General features: G+C 37.8%; 2 protein-coding genes across 2 annotated transcripts; both read left to right on the forward strand.

Moving 5' to 3' along the window:
- Positions 1-18,469: 18,469 nt before the first annotated feature.
- On the forward strand, positions 18,470-20,992 carry LOC123549881 (uncharacterized). Its single transcript, XM_053539667.1, has one exon. It carries the CDS (start codon positions 18,470-18,472, stop codon positions 20,990-20,992), a length of 2,523 nt encoding a protein of 840 aa, XP_053395642.1.
- A 212-nt stretch (positions 20,993-21,204) lies between these two features.
- LOC123549880 (uncharacterized) lies at positions 21,205-22,425 on the forward strand. Its single transcript, XM_045338324.2, has one exon. It carries the CDS (start codon positions 21,205-21,207, stop codon positions 22,423-22,425), a length of 1,221 nt encoding a protein of 406 aa, XP_045194259.2.
- The last annotated feature ends 3,961 nt before the right edge of the window (positions 22,426-26,386 follow it).

The following is a 26,386-nucleotide window of genomic DNA, read 5'->3' on the forward strand; positions in this document are numbered from 1 at the left end:
AAGGCGATGTGCAGACCTTATGAGTCAGCCATGTCGGCTCAAAGTCAAGGTCACAACTGAAGGTCAAAGGTCTGAGCCTTCCATTTCGTGTCCGCTCTATATCTCCTTAACCGCTTGAAGGAATTTTATAAAACTTTGGTAAAATTATTACCTCATCAAAACGATGTGCAGAAATTATGAGTCAACCATGCTAGCTCAAGGTCAAGGTCACAACTAAGGATCGAATGTTTGAGCCTTCCATTTTGTGTCCACTCTGTATCTCCTAAACCCCTTGAAGGATTTTCATCAAACTTGGGTCAAATGATCACCTTAGCAAGAACTCATGTGTCAGCCATGTCAACTGAAGGTCAAAGGTTTCAGCTTTGTATCTCCTAAACCCCTTGAAGGATTTTCATGAATCTTGGGTCAAATGATCACCTCATCAAGACGTTGTGCAGAATTTATGAGTCAGTCATGTCAGTTCAAGGTCAAAGTCACAGCTAAAATCAAAGGTTTACCCTTTCACTATCCATAGCAGTGGCGGAGGATTTAGCTGTCTTTCAGACTGCCTTGTTCTACTAATTCTTGAGGATCTAGTTAAACTTAGCAGCTTCCGGACACCATTAAGGGCGTTTTTGACTGCCAGTAATTGTGCAACACCACCAATCCTTTGACCTTAAAATGAATTAATAGACCCTTATATTGTTCAAAACGGACGTTGCAGGACTCTCTCCATCCTAAAGGTTTCTAAACGTACGAACTATAGATTTTTACCGATTATTGTTCTCAATTACGTTATTATTCTATTTGTGTCCTGCTGTGCTGTTTGAAGATCACACTATTACTTCATCCAACCGGTTAAAGCAAAAGTTATCAACTATTTTTTTCTACTTTACCAAGTAGTGACCAGTTGATTGTACTGCCATTTAGGGGATATTCGCAAAAGACAAAGCTTAAAGTAAAAGTGGAGGTTAATACGTGCAGTAAATAAAAACAAGGCGTGGGCGGTAGCATGTATTTTCACTACCGTCTATGAACAGGCTCAATCAAACAGAGCCTGCAACGTTTTCGTTTTTGTCGTGTTGAGCGACCTGTGGAGTTTCCACTTTTTCTATTTTACCTTTTAGCGAAATATTTTGGCGACCTGGGCTTCAAGTTTCAAGTATCCTGACGACACAGTATCAGCTTGAAGCTGGTTCCACCGCCGAATACTACGTTTTGGTAGTCGTTCCTACGGATAGACTATGTAATGACTTTTCATGACCATGTTGTTTATATTTTTCTTTTTCATCAGATGGGATCATTGTTACGGCCGTGTGGCGGCCGTAAAAAGGCTCCCCGTACATTCAATCAGGGCTGTTCTATTTCGATTTTCTCAGATCGTTCAGCACGACTTTTATGTCGTGTTATTGGTACTGTTTAGTTTCTCAACATGACCATTTCGGCTTGAGTGGTTCCAATACTCCCGCCTTCATAGCCTTGGGTATTGTATAATCACCCTTTGGATATGGTGCCTGCTTTTTAATTTTGTCTTTTGACAGTTCATGTGATACGCAGGCTCCAAAACATCAGATCCCCTTCCTAAATTCCAGTTTGTTTAGTTCTGCCCATTGTTTTCTCGTTTTGGACAAACCCATTATTTTATCTGGGGACCAAACTCCGCTCTTCATGGAATTACACGCCTCAACACGTGTATCATTGAAGGTTCCATGTTCACTGCCGTTGATACTTGAATACATCTGCGGATGTCTCTAAATTGCTTTTTATACTTTAAGCATGTGTTAATGTTGAGTTCTGCTCAACCAGGGGCTAGAGGACGTGGACGGTAGCATGCATTTCCACTACCGTCCAGGAACAGGCTCAATCAAACCGAGCCTGCAACATTTTCGTTTTTGTCGTGTTGAACGACCTGTGGAGTTTCCACTTTTTTCCATTTTACTTGTGAATACTGTCCCTATCAACTTATAACACGGTTAAAATAGAAAAAGTGGAAACTCCACAGGTCGCTCAACACGACAACACGAAAATGTAAGCCTGCGTAAATTTTATAATGAAACGAGAGCCACTGTAGGTGGTATAACATTTTAGTTACACTTGTTCTGTAGCCATGCATGTGGGTAACATACCTGACTAGCGTATTCAACAGATTGTATTCCTAATGCCTTACAAACGTTTTTCTTGACAAATGCTGAAGCAATATTCGATTTTCTATTCGTAAAACTCGGTTCCATTCGCTAACTATAAATTTAACATATCTGATCTCCCCAACGTATATCTGAAGAATTTTAACATTCTCATTTATTAAATAACACGGAATATTGTACTGATATATATGTTTATTTTACTTTTACATGTTACCGAGATAATATTTCTGAGGGGGAAAAAAGCAATTTTCATCTTAGATTCCCATGTGGCTAATTTGTCGTAATCCAGCTGTAGAATAACAGCATCAGCTGATCTTGCAAAATTAACCGCTGTCATCTACAAGAGTTATGTTTTGGTTTAACGCGGTTTTTCAACAGTATTTTGGACATGAAACGACAGACAAATGACATGACCAGCGGTCATGGATTATGTACTAGTGCTTACCTGTTCTCTGTAATTAACTGCTAACTTGTCCGCACGAATCACAGGTGGAGGACGAAAGGACTTTACTCACAATATCCTTTACAACTTGTCACGGTAACATATGCTTTGCCCAGGGACCGAAATCGCAACTTTGTGATCCGTAGAACTGCGTTCTCCCCCTTCGGCTAAGAGGGTGGACAGACAAACAATACCGTCACACACGATCATATTGGCTTCCGCAAGCTCACTATGGGTCTTAGACGGTACATCTTGACAATTTATATGGCAATTTATATGGCACCACTGATCACGTGCTCTATCATGATTGTAGCTTGCTGTTAACAAGTTACAACAGGGTAAATGGTTTCCTCAACATAGACGTCCAGAATTTGACTGTACAATTCGAGTTCAACCAAATAAGCTAAACTTATTTTCAAATATACTCCTTTCTATATAATTTAATCTTTTTCGTTTATACGTTTCAACATACTGACACGATTTCTTTAAGTGCCGTGTAACGGCTGTAAAAAGTCTCCCCGTAATTGAATTCAGTGTTGTTATATTTTCTGGTCCTTTGGGATCAGGAGTCCATTCAATATATGTATTATATAAGAGTTCAGCTTAAGCCGGTGCTAGGGGGCGTGAGAGATGTTGCACATTTCATTACCTCTCATGAAACAACAAGGATGAATATCCAACAGGGAAATAAAATCTGGAAAGTAGATCCCTCGGAAGCATCGAGAACAAGGCAAACAGTGAAACTTGCAGACTCGGTTTGATTGAGTCTGTTCATGAGCAGTAACGGAAAATGCAACACTGCCCACGCCCCTAGCATCGGCTTAAGCAGTATTCAATCTTCAAATCTAAATGAGTTGAAAAATCAGTGATCCCGAAGAACCAGAAAATATAACAACACTGAGATGAAGTCGGTTCTAAAAACGCAGCCTCCCCAAACGTAAACCCATAACGCGGACATGCACACGACCAACACACATACAAGGACAAAACAAACAAATAAAGGAACATATTTGAGCACCACATTGAAACGGTCAGTGGCAAAACCACCACTGGGGAGCTTAAATCGGTTTATGGTGGACTTAACATCACTCTTACTCCCACCATGTTCCAATGCCACAGGACAGTGTAAATAAAAGTTATCCCTGCCAGGTGAAACCCAAACATACGCAAAGGCAACAGAAGGAATGTTATGTAAAACACAAAAATGCTCTTGTATATATATATAAATGCAATCCTTAAGAACCTAAAACGCATGTACTCAATGCCTTTGCAGAAGACAGAGCATCAAGGAAAACACCATCAAGGGCCCGACGAAACAGGCCAGAAGACAAGAAATCAAAATAGCTCAGTCCTGGTGGGATTTAAGAACTACCTACCATAGAGTCCCCCACCTGTTCCGTCAGATACAATCAAAGAGGAAAGCGTAGCGTGCAATTGTAAAAGGACTGAACACCAAACATACGATGTGTCTCAAAACAGTTATGTCATAACTTCTTTTAAAAAAACATTTAATGACTACTAAATATAACTGGAAAATTGTCATGACCAAAAATCTTATGAAGTTTGTAAACCACATCCCCATAAAAAGGGGTTTTGAAATAGCTTCTCCCAGAAGTGTCTTTAAACTGTTATTGTATTTTAAAACTAAATCTGAATTACGATAGTAAAATTTAGCAAAGTACATTATTTATAATAACGGTAGCCCTGTTGGAGAAGCTTATTTGTAATATATTGATTACGTTCATTGAAGTCCGCAACATGACTACACGCCCTTGCAAAGCGAATTAACTGAGAAATATATATATATATCACATAAGATGTAGCCTGGGGTACATCCACATCCAAATGGGGGAAATTTACAATACTAAAATTAAAATCCACATCCAAATGGGGGAGATTTACAATCTTCAAATCACTTGCCCCCTCATCGATGTGGGTTCGAGCCTCACTCGGAGCTTTGAATTCTTCATGTGAGGAAGCCATCCAGCTCGCTTGCGGAAGGTCGATGGTTCTACCCAGGTGCCCGCTCGTGATGAAATAATGCACGGAGGGGCACCTGGGTTCTTCCTCCACCATCAAAGCTGGAAAGTCGCCATATTACCTATAATTGTGTCGGTGCGAAACCTAACAACAACAACAAAAATTAAAATCATCCCTCTTGTCATAAGTTTTGGTATGTAAAAGTTGTCGTCAATAGAGAGATGTAAATCTAGAAATGAAGCAAACTGAGTCGTCTGCTATTATTCTGCTTGGTTGCATTCCCAAAGGATCTTTTTGCAGATTTTATTCATATATTATTTGTTCAACACGTCCGCAAAAGACACTGGTTTGCTATTGTAAATGTAACAAATGTGTATTGAGCCACCAAATAGCACAGCAATATCTTTTTTACTCTACAAATTACATCTCCTTCACTTCGAACTTCCGAAAAGTTCTAAAAATATACCTTGAAATTCTTGAAGACCGATACGATAAACAACTGATTGTTTCATCATACTGTAGCAATACCGTGTCAGCAAGAAAGGTGGCAGTAGAGAAAAGTAGTAAATATTCTGGTTCGAAATAATAGTCAGCCAATACTGGCAGGTTTATGGTCTTGGCATGAGAAATACCAGTTTCCCACATATTGTGGACTAAACGTTAAGGCCCTAGCACACCTTAACTTTTGAAATACAGCGGTGACAAAAAAATGATATTTTGTTATTAGAACAGATAGCAAAGGAAAGGGTTGTCATTTCATTTCTCTGAACAATGGCAGTGTGAAAATATTAAAAGGTTGCAGGTTACATAATATATAACAATGATAAACACTAGGTTTTTACTACAGCATTGATTGATCTATCAATGTTGTAGTTAAAAACAAAGAAAAATATCAAACAGGGAGTGCCACGCACCAAAAGCGCAGCCTCCTCAAAACGAACCCCCCAGCACGCAAACACGTGCACCACATACACACTCAAAGCTTACACATCAGGACAAAACGAACAACACACACACACCCAAAGCCAACACATAAGGACAAGACGAGAATAAGCATACACACACGCGCGCACACAAAGTCAACACACAAGGACAAAACGAACAAACAAAGGAACACAGTGGGGCACCGCCTTGGAACGGTCAGTGGCAAAAACACCACTGGGGAGCTAAATCGGTTTATGGTGCGCACCCAACCTCACTCTTACCCCCACCATGTTCCAAAGACATGGGACAGTGTAAATAAAAGTAATCCCCTCCAGGTGAATCTCTAACACACGTAATGGAAACAAAAAGGCATGGCATGTAAAACACAAAACTGCTCGTGTATAAATATATAAAAAGCAAACCTTAAGAACCAAAAACGTATGTACTCAATGCCTTTTCAGAAGACAGAGCAACACCCTTAAGGGCCCGACGAAACAGGCCAGAAGACAAATATCAAAACAGTTCAGTCCTGGTAGGATTTAAAAACTGCTCATCATAGAGTCCTCCCCCTCTTCCGTCAGACGCAATCAAAGAGGGAAGCGTAGTGTCCAACTGTAAACGGGTTGAACACTAAACATGCGGTATGTCTCAAAACAGTTGGGTCGTAACCTCTTTTAATAAAACGTTTGATAATCTTTTCAAATACATTTGGAAAATTACCATGAAAAACATAGAAAAATATCAAACAGGGAATGCCACGCACCAAAAACGTAGCCTCCTCAAAACGAAACCCCCAGCACGCAGACGCGTGCACCACACACACATACACAAAGCCAACACATAAGGACAAAACGAACAACACACACGCACACAAAGCCAACACATAAGACGAAACGAACAAACAAAGGAACACAGTGGGGCACCGCCTTGGAACGGTCAGTGGCAAAAACACCATGACCCACGATCTTACGAAGTTTGTAAACCACATCCCCATAAAAAACGGGTTTGGAAATACCTTCTCGCAGAAGTGTCTTTAAATTACTATTGAATTTTAAAACTAAATCAGAATTACGATAATAAAATTTAGTAAAATATTTACGCAATTTGTAATAACGGTAGCCTTGCTGAAAAAGTTTACTTGTAATATATTGATTACGTTCATTGAAATGCTTGACATGACTACACGCTCTGGCAAACCGAATTAATTGAGAAATATATACCCCATAAGATGTAGCCTGAGGTACATCCCCATCCAAATGGGGAAAATTTACAATGCTAAAATTAAAATTAAAACATCATTGGAAACTCCACAGGTCGCTGAACACAACAAAAACGAATATGTTGCAGGTTCAGTTTGATTGAGCCTGTTCATGGACAGTAGTGGAAATGCATGCTACCGTCCACGCCCTCTAGCCTCGGGTTCAGTAGAACTCAACATATACATATGCTATAAGTACAAAAAATCAATTCAGAGACACCCGCAGATGTGTTCATACGGCGGCGCACATGGAACCTTCAATGCTACACTAGCGTGTAATTCCATGAAAAGTGGCGTATGGTCCCCAGTTAAAATAATGGGTTTGCCCTAAACGAGAAAACAACGGGCAGAACTAAAAAACAACTGGAAGTTAGAACGGGAATCTGAGGTTATGGAGCCTGCATATTACAGGAACTGCCAAAATGGTACTAGTAGCTTCCTCGCTTGACGCTCAGCATTATGAGGACAGTGCTAGGACTGGTCAGCCCGGTGTAAGTATAAAGTGACTGGGTGACGTGTCTACAGCGTGATATTCCAATGAGGCAGCACTATAAAGTTGGTCATTGTTCACTGCTACAAGTAGACATCGTCGTTTATATGTCTGAAAAATTGTTGAAAAAGACGTTAAACCCGAACACACACATATACACACACACACACACACACACGCAGAGTTGTTGAAAGAGGGTGTCAGGATAATTTGTATGTTTGATATATTGATAACGTAACACATTAAGCACAGATAGTGCGCATAGGATCTGAGAACGACCTGTTCATAGCCTCGTTCTGACGACCCTTTCGCTAGCCGATCGGAGCTTAACTTACAAAATTTTGAAAATCTATCTGTAGCCTTGACTTTTGATATTTACAATTCTTATGTCGTAGTATGTCAGATAGCCGGTAAGCTGTGTCGGTAGGCCACTTGCTTTGTAAGCGAGGGGTCCCGAGTTCGAGCCCTAGAATGACTGCACATTTTTCTTACTGTTTGACATTCGAACAAGTCGTCTGATTAGTTAAAATAAAAATAGCAATACTGGAAATCCAAAATATACAGAATAAAATCCGGAAAGTAAATACATCGGAAGCGCCGAGAACAAGGCAAACAGTGAAAATTGCAGACTCGGTTTGATTGAGTCTGTTCATGAGCAGTAATGTAAAGTGCAACACTGCCCACGCCCTCTAGCACCGGCTTTAGCAGTATTCAATCTTCAAATCTGAATGAGTTGAAATCAATGGTCCCGAAGGACCAGAAAATATAACAACACTGAGATGAAGTCGGGGCGACTTTTTACGGCCGCCACACAGCACTTAACACCCGCTGTTGTGAAGTAATTAAAATCCGGAAAGTAGATCCCTCGGAAGCACCGAGAACAAGGCAAACTGAAAATTGCAGACTCGGTTTGATTGAGTCTGTTCATGAGCAGTAATGTAAAATGCAACACTGCCCATGCCCTCTAGCACCGGCTTAAGCAGTATTCAGACGTATGTGAATGGGTCGTTCTCAGATCTTCGTTTAGAAGATCGAGTACTTTAGTCAGATTGACAGAGAGCTCATTCGGTATCCAGCGGTTGAAGAAGACACATCGAGGATTCACTAATAATTTATCCCAGTACCTTGAGAAGGAGACGACTTTTGCAGTTACCCTGTCAGGGTGGATAAATTATTAAAAAGAAGACTTTGGAAGTTCTTAGGCTAAAGAAGAGTAGCAGAATTTCGATAAGGTTTCGAGTTATAGGGCCAGCGCATAGAAGTTTTACCTTAAGGGTAGTTGAATGCTATAGACAATAGCATATATAGGCTGAGCATCGGGAAGCTGAGACAGAGACCCAGAGTTTGGTAATCTATTGAGAGAGTAAGAGAGTTCCAGCTTATAGACGGTTCAGCATTACTAGCGAAGTACAGCCAAGGCATCGGGGATATACCTATATGGTAGTTGAATGCTACATATGATAGCATATAGGCGCTGAGCATCCACAGGTCAGGGCAATCATATAGAGTTTGAGAGGACAGAGGCCGAGCATCTATCCGATAGGACTCGTATGTTGTTAATTCAAAGACATTGTCTGACGGGAACTTCGACAAAAAGACCCATCAAGTATAGAGTCTCCAGCCTATAGGAGTTTGAGCTAATTAAAAATTGTTAGTTTGAAACATTTAATGATTTGCCTGATCCCTGAAATTGGCTAGTTCATAATTAAAATCATTTACGGATCATTGGTACACGAATCATTTAGGCAAGGTAGCCAGAGGAAAATTCTATTTATGAGATATTTATATGATTTATGAGCCACATCATGATCAGCCCTGGAAAGTAGATCCCTCGGAAGCACCGAAAACAAAGCAAACAGTGAAAATTGCAGACTCGGTTTGATTGAGTCTGTTCATGAGCAGTAATGGAAAATGCAACACTGCCCACGCCCCCTAGCACCGGCTTAAAGTTTTGTCGCTGAAGAATGGACACTTCAATTTAAGATATATATATCAGCCACGATAATTATTTTTCTCTCTGTATGGAAGTGTTTTCCGAATACCATATTATTGGTTAGCTATACAAAACAAAAACAAATGTTTAAACTGTTCGCTTTGAACATTGTGTGTCTGACAACAAATGCATTTTCCAGGGCTTGTTTTGCATCCTGGCTGCAGTGGTAGGACTGATTGCAGTGACCCATGGGGTAGGTACATATACCTGCTCAGTACCTGTGATAATGTTCTTATGCAGTATTACGGATGAATGTTGGCAAACCTTGTATGTGTTCATTCGGCAATGTTTGGCGTTTTCGCAATGGAGGGTCAAACCCAATCCTCGTTACATCAGGGGGCCGGACGTATATAATGTCTCTCGGGTTTTTAAGTGAGAATTCAATGTCATCTTGGCAGAAATGACGATGTAAACAAAGAAACGGGAGGTTTATTTTCAAAAAACATGTAAGTACATGCTTATTTGCCATTTGATAGAACTGCTGATATACTCTTTCGATAGCCACATGTGTAAGGTGAGATCAACACATTCGATTTTGGTCGTACAGTTGACAATACAAAAACTATTGAAGGGACAAATTGATTTAAAGTGACTGTTTTTGGATTTCTGTCATGTTTTTGCAAGTTTTGACCAAAACAGGCATTCTGCTCGTGGCGTCATGTGGCGTCATCAATATTTACGATTTTCCAAGAGCATCGTGTAAAACTAACAAAGAAATTGGAAGAAAGGTGAACTGGCAATCGACATGAAAATAAGCGGAAGGCATTTACAACCCAGGAAAAAGCACTTAAACCATGGCGATATTCCTTTTGGTGGCCGCATTTACCGGGGATAAATTACATACACGTATCCAGCTTTGTATTGTTGTATTTCAACACGTCGTTGAACATGTTCGTGGTTGTAAAGCGATATACGGTCATAAGAAATTCCATTCTTGACATTTTGAGAGATTGGAAAGCCGCGGCTACGTGTAGATCTTGTCATACACATGGTTAGATGTTAAAAGCCATTCTCAACGCTACTGATGGAAACAATATAATTGGAGTTTTCTACAGAACTGAAACAAGTAGTATGTGTGTGTGTGTGTGTGTGTGTGTGTGTGTGTGTGTGTGTGTGTGTTGGGGTTTAACGTCTTTTTCAACAATTTTTCAGTCATATAAACGACGGTGTCTACTTGTAGCAGTGAGCACAATGCCCAACTTTATAGCGCTGCCTCACTGGAATATCACGCCGTAGACTCGTGGCATGATACCCCGCCCAGTCACATTATACTGACACCGGACTGACCAGTCCTAGCACTATCCTCTTAATGCTGAGCGCCAAGCGAGGAAGCTACTAGTACCATTTTTTTACGTCTTTGGTATGACGCGGCCGGGGATCGAACCCACGAACTCCCGCGCCCGAAGCGGACGCTCTACCACTAGGATACCGTGTCGGTATGAAACAAGTACTTCCATTTATTAAATGAAACAAAACAAGGTGTTTCAATCTTGTTTTTGGCCAAGATGTACATTATTACACAGAACATGTTTTAGTAAGTAATAAAAGTCATGGTATTTAGAGAACAAGGCGGTCTTGCTGTCCACCGGAGGCTTGCACAGACTTATTTTTGTTTCATGAAACAAGTAGTTCCATTTATTAAATGTCATCCATGAAGGGATTTTAATATCACTTGGCACAAATATTTCACATAATGAGACAGGTCACGCGCAAAACCTGGACCCCTAGCTCAAAGGTCAAAGTTTTAATTGGAGGTCAAAGGACAACGGGGCTTTTATCCTGTCCGGTCCATAACTCTCCCATCCATGAAGAGATTTTAATATTACTTGGCACAAAAGTACCTCATAATAAGACGATGTGTCATGCACAACTTTCAGATCCCTAGCTCAAAGGTCAAGGTCACATTTAGCAGTCAAATATTAACATGACATGAACAGGGTCTGTTTCGTGTCCGGTCCATAACTCTGTCATTCAGTACGGGATTTTAATATCATTTGGCACACATGTTCCCCATGATGAGATGACATGTCAGGCGCAAAATCCTGACCCCTTGCTCAAAAGTCAAGGTAACAATTGGGGGGTCAAAGGTCAACAGGGCTTTTTCCTGTCCGGTCCATAATTCTGCCATCCATGAAGGGATTTTAATATTACTTGGCACAAATGTTCCCCATGAGAAAACAACATGTCAGGCTAACACCCAGACCCCTAGCTTAAAGGTCAAGGTCACACTTTGAGGTCAAAGGTTAATAGGATTTTTTTCCTGTCCTGTTCATAACTTTGTCATCCATCAAGAGTTTACAATATTACTTGGAATAAATGTTCCCCATGATGAGACAACATGATGCGCAACACCCAGACCCCTAGCTTAAAGGTCAAGGTCACACTTTGAGATCAAAGGTCAGATACTAAAATGACTTTGTCCGGTGCATTTCTTCTTCATGCATGGAGAGATTTTGAACTTGGCACAAATGTTCACCACCATAAGACGGACTGTCCTGCGCAAGAACCGGGTCCCTAGGTCTAAGGTCAAGGTCGTACTTAGAGGTCAAAGGTTAATTTCAGAATGACTTTGTCCGGAGCATTTCTTCTTCATGCATGGAGGGATTTTGATGTAACTTGGCACAAATGTTAACCACCATGAGGCACTCTTGTTTTTAGAATTACGTCCCTTTGTTTTTACTATAAATAGATTATATTGTTGTTGTTGTTTTTTTGGGGGAGGGGGTTTATAGTGAATGAGTATATTTATTAAGTACACTGTTTTAGATGTACTAATAGTGTTATAAGCACTTTATTTCGAAGAGTATTTTTTTTAGGCCCGTTTATTTGTCACAAGATATATTTACATTACATTTCAAAAATTTACAAATATCTTGTACTATTTCTAACATGTACATATAGTAGTTGTTGGCCATTTTAAGGAACGTAATGGTTAAAAATAACAATAATATGTTAAGAGGTGAGAGAAGAACAAAAAAGAACAGAAAGAAAAATATAAAGACTACCGTGGTATGTAGGTTTTGTTGTTTAAAGTAAAGGGAGGAAACATTTCCAGTCGTTATTGAAATTATCAAGACGATCGTTATGGAACGCTGTATATTTTTCTAGTTTTAATCTATTTATCAGCGTTTGTTTAAAATTAGTTATTTCTGGTACTATTTTCTTTATTTTACATTTGTATATAAAGTATTTTGAGAGCATGAGAATATATGAGATGACCTTGTTTTTAGAGTGAAAGAATGTCAGGAACTTATTCTGTTGTACCTAAATATCACAATCGTTCAACCATTTGAAAATTTGGTTCCAAAATTTCTGAATCTTTGTACAGTTCCAGAACAAGTGTTCCATACTTTCAACTTCCATATTACAAAAGTCACACAGGCTCGATTCTGTTAAATTGCATTTGAATAAAAATTTGTTTGTTGCAATATTTCTGTGAAGAAAATTAAAATGGAAGTTTTGAAAACTGTTATCTTTGCAACAAGTAATAGAATTTTTGAATATATCTTTCCAACAGAACTGATTTTCCGGAAAGAATAATTTAATTTGAGATTTTGTTTTTTCCTCTGACAGTTTTTTGTTTTGTTTTTTTTTAATTTTAGTTAGGTTTTTATTCAGGTAACAAGATTTTGTTGTTTCTAATAATCTATATAAATTTATTTCATCTGTTGTATCGTTTATATCAATTGTTCCTAATTTCATTTTCCATTCTTTTGGAATTGATGCAATTAATCTATGATAGTTTAAAAATTCTGAGTTAGGTATATGATATTCGTTTTTTAGTATATCAAATGTTTTGAACTGTTTAGTTTCCGCGTCGTAGATATCTTTAATATAAATTATTTTAGATTTATTTTAGATTATATTGTTACTTTATTATTACTGGCCGTAGGGAAAATCGAGACCACTTTCCTGTGGTACAACTTGCATGTTACATCGAAAGATTAGGTGTATTTTGACCTATCTCTACCTGGTAAAGACATTTGTGGACTTATAATAGATTTTTTTAGGATTACGTCGTCTCATCATGTGAAACTAATAGTAATATTAAAATCCCTTCATGGATGATAGAGTTACGAACCGGACAGGAAATTGCGGACGAACGGAAAAGCGCATTCCTATAGTCCCCGAAACTAATTTTCAACCAGTAGGGGACTAATAAACTGAACCCAGAAACGACATTATCCATATAAAATCCAAAACGGTTTCACTTTTTTCCATACCTCATGTTTTTATTTCGATGTAAATGAGATGTGAAACCAAAATTTGTAGTCGTGTTTGGCGCCATATAACCTATACGGTGTTGGTGCGCCGTAAAACCCAAATAAATAAATAAATTAAATACTTAATGAACATGTTTTTACCACGTGTAAATATTACTGTATAATACCAAATATCGTTGATCTGTTATACCTAATAAATTTGATAACTCATTATGTACAGTGTTAATTTTTATCTGAAATGGACCTCTCTTCTGCATGACCCATAGAATAAATTCTGCCAATATGCAATTACCAATATAATCTATTGTAACAATTTAGCTTTGTATAAAAAGCTAGTATGCGGCCAGTTGTCGATTTGATTTCGTTAGTTACTTTAATATCATGTTTCAAACTTTTATGTAGTTTTATGATATGAGGATTTGCTTGATTTTACTAGAAATATTTATTGACGCTCTTCGATTAGAACATGCCCGATGGCTTTACATATGATCAGCACGAAAATAGTATATCAGATCCTATATCTGATATAAAATCTGACTGATTTAAGGTGAATCCTGAAACAAATTCTACCAATTTATACATCGCGTGCACGTGAGATTACGAGTTTTAGAGAAAGGCCTGTTCTATCCGCATAATGCTGAGCATATTAAGGATGCAGCTGCTACCATTTTTCACGTCCTTGGTACGCGACCGGGGATTGACTCCGTGGCCTTCCGCACCAGAGGCGGACGCTCTACCATTAGACAAAATTACTTCACTGAAAATGGAATCGTATGCCTTGCTAGCTCAGTGGTAGAGCGTTCGCCTCCGGATCGAGAACTCCAGAGTTTGAGCCCAACTGGTGAGAGAGAAAAGGGGTCAAAGAGGTCACCGTTAGGCAGAGTAGCTGGTCCAGCAAAGAGACTTTATTCCTAAAAGATAGATCTTCAGATGACGATACAGCATTGCAGCTGGTCCCACGCAGAGAATTTATTCTTGAGAGAGTGTCTTCATATTACAATTAAGCGCAGCTGCTGGTCCAATGCAAAGAATCTATTCCTTGGCGGGAACCTTCTAATCAAGCTTCTTTCCTCTACAACCGAGATTTTTGGACTTTATCGTAGATTTTCATATGCAATTCCTATCGTAGTATCGTCCAGCCGAGGCGGGCCGAAATCAAGTGATTTCATATAGGCCAAGGGTTGCTGCACTGGCACAAAGTAAAAGGCCGAGGGCTGATATGGTTGCCCGAGGTCAAACATTAAGGCCAAAATAAAATCTCTCAATTAATGACAGTTTTATCATTCAGCTTTCGAATGTTGGCTAGAACACCATAAGAAATCCATTCTGAGTTACTGTAAAACAATCAGATAATTTTAGAATTGTTTATTAAAGGTATGTTAGATCCTTATTTCATATTTAAAAACATGAACGATTGCTTCATCTAGCTGATGTAAACATAAACTTACCAAGTTTATGTGTATTAACAGTGCTATGCATTAGGGTTAATATAGTACACACTGTATACATGTATAGAGTAACATAGTATAAATGTGTAGTACCACTAAAAACTGGTTGTTCTTTAAGCAACACACTGTTACTGTATGACATTTAATTATGATTGTAGCTCTGTATGCAAACTTTATTCATATATTTAGTAAAGTTAAATATGTTTGAGGAGTGTTATGTACATTTTAAGTAAAAATCTTAAAATAAGATATTTTGGTGAAGGGTGCCCATTGGATCTCTTTAAACACAGAGTTTCAAAAGTGAACAGGTATGTACCATTAGTTTTGAGAGATATTTTGATGCCCCAATATAATCAGTGACAGTGGAAACTTACCGTATTTATGTATCCATTTTCTCTTGTATGGATCCGATCCGAGCCAGTCATTTGTGCTGTAATAGAAACTGCTTTAAACTGGCATTTCTTTGTAGGCTGCAGGTAACGAGACACAAAATTGTACACATATATGTTGATCATGATATTACGGCTACCCAGAGCATATTTTAAACACCCCATGTCTCATTTTATTCTGATATAAAGTTGTCTGCAATTTACAGAAATGACATTTGTTTGCGTTACCTCATGTAACATTCCAATTATTCATCCTTTAACAAGCATGTGAATCGTTATTTGAACCACCCTCATAATCTAAACTATCAAATTGTCTGTTTTAGGTAAGTGCTGTACTTTTAACCAGTCTGAGTTTCATATCAATATTTTCCTACGAGAAATATCAGAATTTCTGACTGGGGCTGTTTGTAAAAACCTGACTGCACTACCAATTTAAGCGACCAAAACAGTTAAATATAATCTACAAAGATGAACATCAACATTGTACGTACGCTCATTAATTTGTTCGATAGAATTTGGTCAAAAATGATGAAACTCTTGTAATGAACATTTTTTATGTTAACAAAGTGGTGTTGTTTAAAATATAGCGGACGTTATTTTCCCGTATAAGCACAATCAATATGGCTCCATGAAAGCTATGTCCGTACCCGTTTTACGGAGTTTTCTTAAACTTTCACTGTAATTGCCATTTTTTCTCAATGACACATATTTGCACCATTTAACAAAAACTTACTGATTTATTTTCTGTCGTTGACATTATAAGGCATGTGTACACGATATTAATTAAAACGGTAAATAAATCTTCTGATTTAACCGTAACTTGTATTGATTTACAAAGGCAAATATACTGTTAAAACTGTAAATTATAAAGTTTTCTATTAAAATATGATTAGTTATTGATACACTTCATCTGATGCAAACGACAAAATACAATGTTACCAGGAGAGATGTTAAGTGTTATGCTGTCATCTTGTTGCCTACGTACGAGTATATCCGCATGGATAGTACCCAAATGATACACACAACTGTGAAAACATCAAAGAGAATAAGAAAAACAGACAAGAAAACATTGAGTATTTCAAAATAGCTGAAGAGGTGAATGTCAAATAAACATCCTTACCGCATAGAACTGGGTTAGATGAAAGTCTATTACAGTAACTTAAAAATGACGAATGGACCAAATGATAATAATAAATCAGTACGATCCCTTTGAAGCGGGAATAATAGCCTACCCGGTTTGAATGTGTCTGTTTATGTTTGTTTGTTTTGGGTTCAACGCCATTTTTCAACAGTATTTCAGTCATGTAACGGCGGGCAGTTAACCTAAGCAGTATTCCTGGATTCTGTACCAGTACAAACCTGTTCTCCGCAAGTAATTGCCAACTTCCCCACATGAATCAGAGGTGGAGGACTAATGATTTCAGACACAATGTCGTTTATCAAATAGTCACGGAGAACATACGCCCCGCCCGAGGATCGAACTCGCGACCCCGAGATCCGTAGACCAACGCTCTTACCTACTGAGCTAAGCGGGCGGACTGAGTCTGTTTATGAGAGGTAATGGAAAATGCAACACTGTGCTGGATTGAAATTTTGTATCGTGTAACCTAATAGCCGACTTGAATTTTCCGCTGCGTAGTCGTACAGGTTTTAGGCACATCACGTTTTTTTGTTATTTAAAGTGGCGCGTAGCTTGCTGCTACCATATATTTATTTAGAAATCCAGCCTGTAATTTCTTAGATGCCTTCTCAGTCGCATCGATGTAGGTATTTTATGAAAGCACTATCCCCTACTGTTATTCTGCTTGTAATTTGTAACTATGACAGTTGTATGAACATTTTATTCAAGAATGTTGAAATGGGGGTTCGTACTTAGACTTTTCGTACACAAGTAATATCTAGGAAATTTATATTTTAAACACCGTAAATGTTACTTAAATGGGTGAATTTACTTATTTGTCAGGTTTATAAACTACTTATAAAATATTCAAAGGGTTTTTTATTAAAGAGAGACATTTGCAATATAGAATATTAAAAAGGCTATGTCATTGTAAAATTGTGTAATTTTGGTAAAGTCTTAGTTTACAAAATGTGTTAGGGTTAATAGTAAGACCATTCTTTTGTATTGTTTCAGCTTTTACCACACACACATTCACACGGCAATATTCGCATATGAGTACACAGTGAATAAAAGGGTTAATACTAGCTGTTCGTTGTTTGACTTTGTTTCGTTTGGTCCACGGTCCAATAACGAGGCAGCATAGTAAAAGATCGATATTGTTCAAGAAGATTCTACGCATCTTTGAAGTCCGAAGAGGGACAAACACAGTGCTGATGAATCGTGTACACATTCAGCTCCTGAATGTTTAGACATGTACGAACCATAACATACAAAGCTATGGAGAATTATCAAGAAAAAGTGCAGAAATTCGAAGATATCATTGACAAACAATGGGGTTCAGTCCAGCAAATAATCAACGATAATCAAGACCTAACATACTATGATACACTAAAACTGAAAAATGTCAAAGACGAAATTATTAAACAGTTCAACGTTTATGACGTAACAGTTACTGAATATCAAAGATACTTGCAAGGTGTTAAGATAACTGAAAGTCTACAGTTACTTGAAAATTTGATTCAATTATCTAACAATAATAGACAAATAACAGATGATTTCCTGAAAAGAATCAGAGAATTCAAACTCCTAAGAGCAGAAAATTCTTCTACAAAAACAGGGCGGTCAAGAAGGTCAACTTCATCATCAAAACTGCAGACATTAAAAACAAAAGCATTGTATGCTGAGAAAACAGCTGAATTAGAACGTCAAAAGGCTGCGATCGAAGAACAGGAAAAAATTGCGGCAGCTGCAAGTCAAAGAAAGAAGGCAAATCTAGAAATAGATTTAAAACTACTGCAAGAAACACAAGAAGGAGCCATTGCTGAAGTTGAGCTACAAGCTTCAGAACAGTCAGAAGTTAATAGTGAATTTGATGATCTTCCGACCGTTAATCCTGATGTTAAAAAAACAATGTTCATTTCAACTCAACAAGGTTTGTCGGTTCCTGGTAACAGCGAAGTAAAGAAAGAATATGTTAGGACCACACCAACTGTCCACATGAAACCAGACGGAACACCTACAGATGAGTCACAAACAATAAATGACTTTACATAGTTTTTTTTGAGGAAAGACATCTTAATGTCTAGATTATCGACCTTCAACGAGCAACCGGAAACATATCAGTCGTGGAAATCAACATTCCAAGCAGTGGTTAAAGAAATCGGAGCTTCTACCTCAGAAGAAATCGACCTCTTGATAAAATGGTTGGGTCCTGTGTCGAAGCGGCAAGCTATTTCTATAAAGACGGCATATATTATTGATCCAGTTGAAGGTCTTAGAAAGATATGGTTCCGCTTGGATGATCGTTACGGATCACCGGAAAATGTATACAATGCCACTGTAAAGAAGTTAGAGGCATTTCCCAAAATTTCGATGATGAATTGTTCAAAGTTGTATGATCTATCAGATATTCTGTCACAAATCGAAGGATTGAAAGAAGATTCTAGATACGCTACTATCTTGTCATACTTCGATTCAGCTGTTGGTGTTAATCCGATCATTTCAAAATTGTCGCACAACCTTCAAGAAAAATGGACGACAGTAGCAGCTAGATACAAAATTGAAAATAATGTGCCATTTCCACCATTTAGTGTGCTTGCCAAGTTCGTTCACGATCAGAGTCGTATTCGGAACGATCCAAGCTTCTACTTTGATTCTTCAAGCATGTCAAGTCAACAAGATGCCAGGAGTACAGGAAACCTCAAACAACATAATGGGAAATCTGTGTCAGTTCACAAAACCGAGCAAACCGAAATAAAGTGTCATATACACAAAGCAAATCATTCTTTGGAAAATTGTCGGGCATTTCAGAGTAAATCTTTTGAAGAGAAAAGAAAAGTGTTAAATGAGAAAAAGCTGTGTTTCAGGTGTTTTAATGATAAGCATATGGCACGCGAGTGTAAAAATAAAATTGAGTGTTCAGTGTGTTCTAGAAAATCTCACTCAACTATCATGCATCGAGATTCTCCTGTTGACTCTGGAAGAAGTTCTACTACACCTCAAGATGCTGCGTATGGTGAAAGTCAAGGTGGGGAGAGGACAGCCAACCAGCTTGTTACAAACAATTGTACAGAAATATGTGAAGATACAAAATCTTGTGCAAAAATTGTTCTTGTCAATATGTATACTGTAGACAATCCCAATAATATAGTCAAATGTTACGTTGTTATTGATGAGCAAAGTAACAAGTCTCTCATGAAATCTGAAATGTTTAGTCTGTTAGGGATTGAAGGTGAAAATTATGATTTTGTACTTAAAACATGTAGTGGTTCTGTAAATAAGAGTGGTCGTAGAGCAAAACAATGTGTGGTTGAGTCTCTAGATGGTTCAGTCCATCACGCACTACCAACACTCATTGAGTGTGATCAGATACCAGATAACAAAAATGAGATCTGTACTCCAGATGAAGCTCGCTGTCACGAGCATCTAGTAAATGTTGCAAATTACATGCCAGAATTTGATGAAAATGCTGACATTATGTTGTTGTTAGGAAGAGATGTTGTAGAAGCTCACCATGTACTAGATCAAGATGTAGGTCCAGCTGGAGCACCTTTTGCTCAACGCCTAGGATTAGGCTGGGTTGTTATTGGTAACTTATGTTTAGGACAAATTTATGTTCAAGATACTGTCAATGTTCATAAAACACATGTACTTAACAACGGTCGTACATCGTTGTTCAAACCTTGTGATCACATGTCCGTGACTGTCCAAGATCCATTGTTTGTCAAGACCCATGATGACGATAAGGTCTCATTGTCCATTGAAGATAGGGAATTTCTGAGTATTATGGATGATCAGTTCAAGAAAAGGTCTGACGGTAATTGGGAGGTTCCTTTACCTTTTCGTTCTCCTCGGGATAAGTTACCCAACAACAAGGTTCAAGCAGTAAACAGGTCACAGACTTTGTTAAAGAGCTTTCAGAAAAAACCTGTTAAGAAACAGCATTTCTTTGAGTTTATGGGACAGCTTTTAAGTAAAGGTCATGCTGAACTTTCACCCAAGTTAGGTCAAGATGAAGAATGTTGGTATTTGCCCATTTTTGGCGTATACCAACCACGCAAACCTAACCAAGTAAGAGTCGTGTTTGACTCATCCGCTGTATTCGAAGGTACGTCACTGAACTCTGTACTTTTACAAGGCCCTGACCTTACAAATAGTCTTTTTGGGATATTGGTCCGCTTTAGAAAAGACAAGGTTGCAATACTTTCAGACATTGAGCAATTGTTTTATTCGTTCAGTGTTAGAGAGAGCGACAGAAACTTGTTGCGGTTTCTTTGGTTTTTAGACAACGACGCAATCAAACCATTAGTCGAATACCGTATGTGTAAGCACGTCTTTGGTAATAGCCCATCACCAGCTATTGCTACCTATGGTCTTCGTAAATCTGTAGAAAATTCTGACGAAGATGTTCGCGAATTTGTAGAGAAAGACTTCTATGTCGATGGTGGTCTGTCTTCACAGGTCTCTGTAGAAAAAGCTGTTGATTTGCTTAAAAGAACTCAATCAGTTTTAGGCGAGAGTAAGTTACGCTTACACAAGATTGTGTCAACTGACCCAGAAGTGAGGAAATGTTTCCCCGTAGAAGAGCTTGCCAAGGTTTAAAGGATCTGGATCTTGATTCTGACAATTTACCAAGTCAGCGTAGTTTAGGTATTGTCTGGAATATTGTAGAGGATCATTTCTTGTTCAAACCAAATAGTGAGGTTCAACCCTTTACCAAGAGAGGTATTCTGTCTACAGTAAACAGTATTTTTGATCCTCTAGGCTTTGTATCTCCCATAGTTCTTAAAGGTAGATTTATACTTAGAGATTTAATGTCATTAAAGCTTGATTGGGATGAGCCTGTTCCCAATAACATCGGAGAAAAATGGCAGAGTTGGCAGGAAAATCTTAAAGATCTGGAAAAACTTCAGGTTCCAAGATGTTATTTGACTGGGTCTTTAAGTGAAATGGCTAGGGTTGAAATACATACCTTTTCAGATGCATCTGAGAAGGCTGTTTCTGCTGTAGTGTATGTAGTTGGTTTCACTCAAGAAGGAAACAAACATGTTGGTTTTGTTGCAGGTAAAAGCAAACTTGCTCCAGAAAAAGGTCACACAATCCCTAGGTTAGAACTTTGTGCCGCAGTACTTGCTGTCGAGTTATATAGGTCCGTTTCTGAACAGCTACAAGTAGACTTAACTGATGTAAGATTTTGCACTGACAGCAAACTTGTTTTAGGATATTTGAACAACAGTTCTAGAAGGTTCTACACATATGTCAGTAATCGGGTTCAGAAAATAGTTTCTGTGTCTAGTCCAAATCAGTGGAGTTATGTCAGTTCTGATAAGAATCCGGCTGATATCGGTAGTAGAGGAGCTAGTGTTGCACAGTTGATTGATAGTTTGTGGTTAAGTGGACCTCAATTCTTGTTGCGGGATGTAGTTTTACCAGAGTACTTTCCTCTTGTAAATCCCCAGAGTGATAAGGAAATCCGTAAAGAGGTAGTTGTTAGTGCTACTAAAGTAGTACCCCAAAGATCATTGAATGATAGGTTCGAGCGTTTTTCAACTTGGCAAAGTTTAGTGAGAGCTGTATCTACACTTAAACATATTGCTAGGTCAGTTCAAAGTAGACTTCCTTGTAAAGGTTGGCATATTTGTCCAAATGACTTGGGCTCATTACAAGAAGCTAGTTTATATGTGTTGCGTACAGTTCAAGAGGACATTTACTCTAGTGAAATAAAGGATCTTTCAAGTGGTAAGAATCTTAGTAGACAAAGTAGTATCTTATCTCTTGACCCTGTGTTTGGTGCTGATGGGTTGTTACATGTAGGTGGTAGGCTTAATCGTAGTGAACTACCGGACAAAGAAAAAAGACCTATTATTGTCCCAGGAAAACACTCAGTAGCTAGATTGCTTGTTATACATTACCATATGTCTGTATATCATCAATGGTTGCCATTTCACCGAGGGCGCTTTGAGGACTGCCGGTTTCTGGATTACTGGAGCCAAACGATTGGTTTCTTCTGTTATTCAGAACTGTGTTACATGTAGGAGGTTAAGAGGTTCTTTTGCTAGTCAGAAAATGTCGGACTTACCACTTGACCGGATTCAGCAAGCTTCACCATTTAGTTATGTTGGAGTTGATGTCTTTGGTCCTTGGCAAATTGTCTCTAGACGTACTAGGGGTGGTCAGGCTTCAAGCAAACGTTGGGCAGCGTTATTTACATGTCTCACCATTAGAGCTGTTCACATAGAGATCATTGAAAACCTATCATCCTCGGCATTTATTAATGCTCTTCGTAGGTTCACGTCCATAAGGGGTAAGGTCAAGGTCTATCGATCGGATTGTGGAACAAACTTTGTAGGGGCCATTCATAATATTCAAGCTGAGGCTATTAATGTTGAAGACTACCATGCAAAACTATTTGCAACGTTCAGGTTCTATGTGGTTATTCAATAGTCCTCATAGTTCACACATGGGTGGCAGTTGGGAACGAATGATAGGGGTAGCTCCTAGGATCCTTGAGGCAATGTTGTTACTTGTCAAAACTTTGACTCATGAGGTACTTACCACCTTGATGGCAGAAGTGTCTGCTATGATTAACTCTCGCCCTATAACCCCTAAATCATATGACCCAAATACTCCTCAGATATTGAGTCCATCCAGTTTGTTAACTCAAAAGTTCGAAAATGAAGAACTTCCCTCAGGTAACATAGACCTTAAAGATTTGTATAAAGATCAGTGGAAAAGAGTACAGTGTTTGGCCAATCAGTTTTGGTCCCGTTGGCACAAGGAATATCTGCAATCATTGCAGAAACGTGTAAAGTGGAGTCAAGAGCAAACTCCATTGAAAGTTGGTGATGTTGTTCTGGTTAAGGATTTAGAAATCCCTAGAAATAATTGGCCTTTAGCACGTGTTACGCGTGAATTCCCTAGTCACGATGACCGTGTGAGAAAAGTAGAAGTTTGTGTTGTGAAAAATGGAAATAAGACATTTTATACACGTCCTATAGTGAATCTAGTACTTCTTGTTGAAAATTAATTACAGCGAGGTATTCTGTGTCAGTTGTTAAAGTGGAAACTGTAAGGTTTATAGTATAACCTTGTTTTCATTGATCTTTTTATTTTATATAAATGTTGCACAGACTGTAAAAAAGCGAGTTCAGTTAAAAGAATTGAATTTGTATTAATATACTTAATATTGTCATTAAGTAATGATGTCTCTATAGATCTACTTTTAGCCTTAAAAGCATTCTAAGATTACCATTATATACTCAGTTTTATTATAGATCTAAAGTTCAAATATTTGATTTACTAAAATTTATAGTAATTTTTGGAAGATAAAACATGTATTCATTGTATAATACAGATAAAACAATGCAAAAAAAAATACGAAATACAGTGTAACCTCGATATAAGGACATGTGGCATAAACGGTTTTGATTTTGGGAGGTTACTGTATTTTCTTTTATTTGCTGCGAATGCTTTGTTATTATGAAGTCGTATTGTGTTATTGTTAATAACAGGTGGGGAGTGTGCTGGATTGAAATTTTGTATCGTGTAACCTAAAAGCCGACTTGAATTTTCCGCTGCGTAGTCGTACAGGTTTTAGGCACATCGCGTGTTTTTTTGTTATTTAAAGTGGCGCGTAGCTTGCTGCTACCATATATTTATTTAGAAATCCAGCCTGTAATTTCTTAGATGCCTTCTCAGTCGCATCGATGTAGGTATTTTATGAAAGCACTATCCCCTACTGTTATTCTGCTTGTAATTTGTAACTATGACAGTTGTATGAACATTTTATTCAAGAATGTTGAAATGGGGGTTCGTACTTAGACTTTTCGTACACAAGTAATATCTAGGAAATTTATATTTTAAACACCGTAAATGTTACTTAAATGGGTGAATTTACTTATTTGTCAGGTTTATAAACTACTTATAAAATATTCAAAGGGTTTTTTATTAAAGAGAGACATTTGCAATATAGAATATTAAAAAGGCTATGTCATTGTAAAATTGTGTAATTTTGGTAAAATCTTAGTTTACAAAATGTGTTAGGGTTAATAGTAAGACCATTCTTTTGTATTGTTTCAGCTTTTACCACACACACATTCACACGGCAATATTCGCATATGAGTACACAGTGAATAAAAGTGTTAATACTAGCTGTTCGTTGTTTGACTTTGTTTCGTTTGGTCCACGGTCCAATAACGAGGCAGCATAAACACCTTTCACCGGCTTAAGTGGAACTGTACTATATAGATATCGAATGGACTTTATGATCCCAAAGGACCAGATAATATAACAACACTGAATCCAGGTATGGAGAGATTTTTTACAGCTACCACACGGCACTTAAAAATTTATGTTGTGATAGTTAATAAAACTTGTAAGAGGTCCTTTGGAAACACATAATGCAATCAAGCAGAATAATAGCAGATGCGGTTTGACTGAGTCTGTTCACGTCGAGAGGTTATGGAAAAGGCAACACCTCTCGCATCCCTTCCACTTCAGCGGAAATCTATTTAAACAGGTATTGAATGGACTCCATGATCCCAAAGGACAAGAAATTATTACAGGGAGACTTCTACAGCCGCCACACGGTACTTAAAGATAGATGTTGTGATATAAAAAACTGTAAGAAGGTCCATTGGAAGCATAAAATGCTACAAAGCAGAGTAATAACAGACTCGGTTTGACTGAGTCTTTTCATGAGTTAAACCTTACTTGATCACCGTTTTTGGACTATGTGTTGTAGTATTTTCTGTTACCTTTGGATCATTTTATTGTAATAGATTTCCGCTTAAGCCGGTGCTAGGGTATGACGGGTGTTACCATTAATTGTCATGAATAAACTTAATCAAACTTGGTCCGCTATTATTTTGCTTGTTGCTTCCAACGGATCTTATTTTCTTGTATTAGTTATTACTGGGATGTTGGCATAATTAATAAAGGTGATTTTTCCTCTTATATGCAGTTTCGGCTCATTCTTGCAGAATCCATTTGATATCAATCAAAATCACAGTGTTTTCATTGTATTTTTGAGTATTGTGCTAAACTTTGGTAATGTCCTGGACAAGGTCTGAAGAGAGTATTTGGATGAAAATCTGCTTAATTTCAGGGTTCAAGGTAGTGCTTTAATGTCAAAAGGATTAAGATAGGAGTCTTTCGTGTATCAGAATGTTGCTTATTTTGTATTCTAGATGGCATTTTCCTTGCATGCGCGCAATCTAAACTTAACCAAACCTTCACTGAAGTCACTGAAACCCTTTTGGTGATGACGTTTTGATAGTTGCAATTGTTAGCATTACTACACTGTAAAATTTTAGAACCTTTACATGTATACTCAGTCTGATAGCCAACAAAATGAAGCCTTTTCCAACCGCTTACAGTATCCACTGGCGAAAAAGAAATTGGTTTTTGCGAATGAAATAAAATATATCGCTGTCAGTTTAAACAAATCGAATTCTATTTTAATTTATTCCAAGCTGTCATAGAATTATGTTTCAGGGACATAAATATTTGTCAGTGTCCTCTACTTTTCACATTATGCCACTTAACTGTCACAACAATGACAAAACATGGAAATTACATTTTGTAATCAAGACACTTGAAGACACTGCAATGTCACTACAGTTTCCAAACGCAATATGCGAACAAAAACGTTCATTTTATGGTCAATGTTCAAGGCATTCACGTTCCTAATTCTTTCAAATAAGAATAGCATATTTTGGTTTGTTTTGTTCACGGTTTCCTGCTCCTTTAACCATTACGTCATTTAATATATAACAAAATCAACTGCGTCAATTGTGATAAATGAACATGGCATGTGAAATAACTTCAAATGTATGTTTATAAGTAAAGCAGTACTTTTGAATGTATTTATTGTTATTATCAAGTTGGCAAGATAGAAATATATGCCATTTCACCACTTTGATTTTTTTGTTTTGACGAAGCAAAAAAAAAAATGTTTTATTTATTATATTTTTTTCAAACGAAATGTTTGTAAAA

This window comes from Mercenaria mercenaria, chromosome 3 (assembly GCF_021730395.1).
Source record: "Mercenaria mercenaria strain notata chromosome 3, MADL_Memer_1, whole genome shotgun sequence".
In the NCBI taxonomy this organism is placed as follows: domain Eukaryota; kingdom Metazoa; phylum Mollusca; class Bivalvia; order Venerida; family Veneridae; genus Mercenaria; species Mercenaria mercenaria.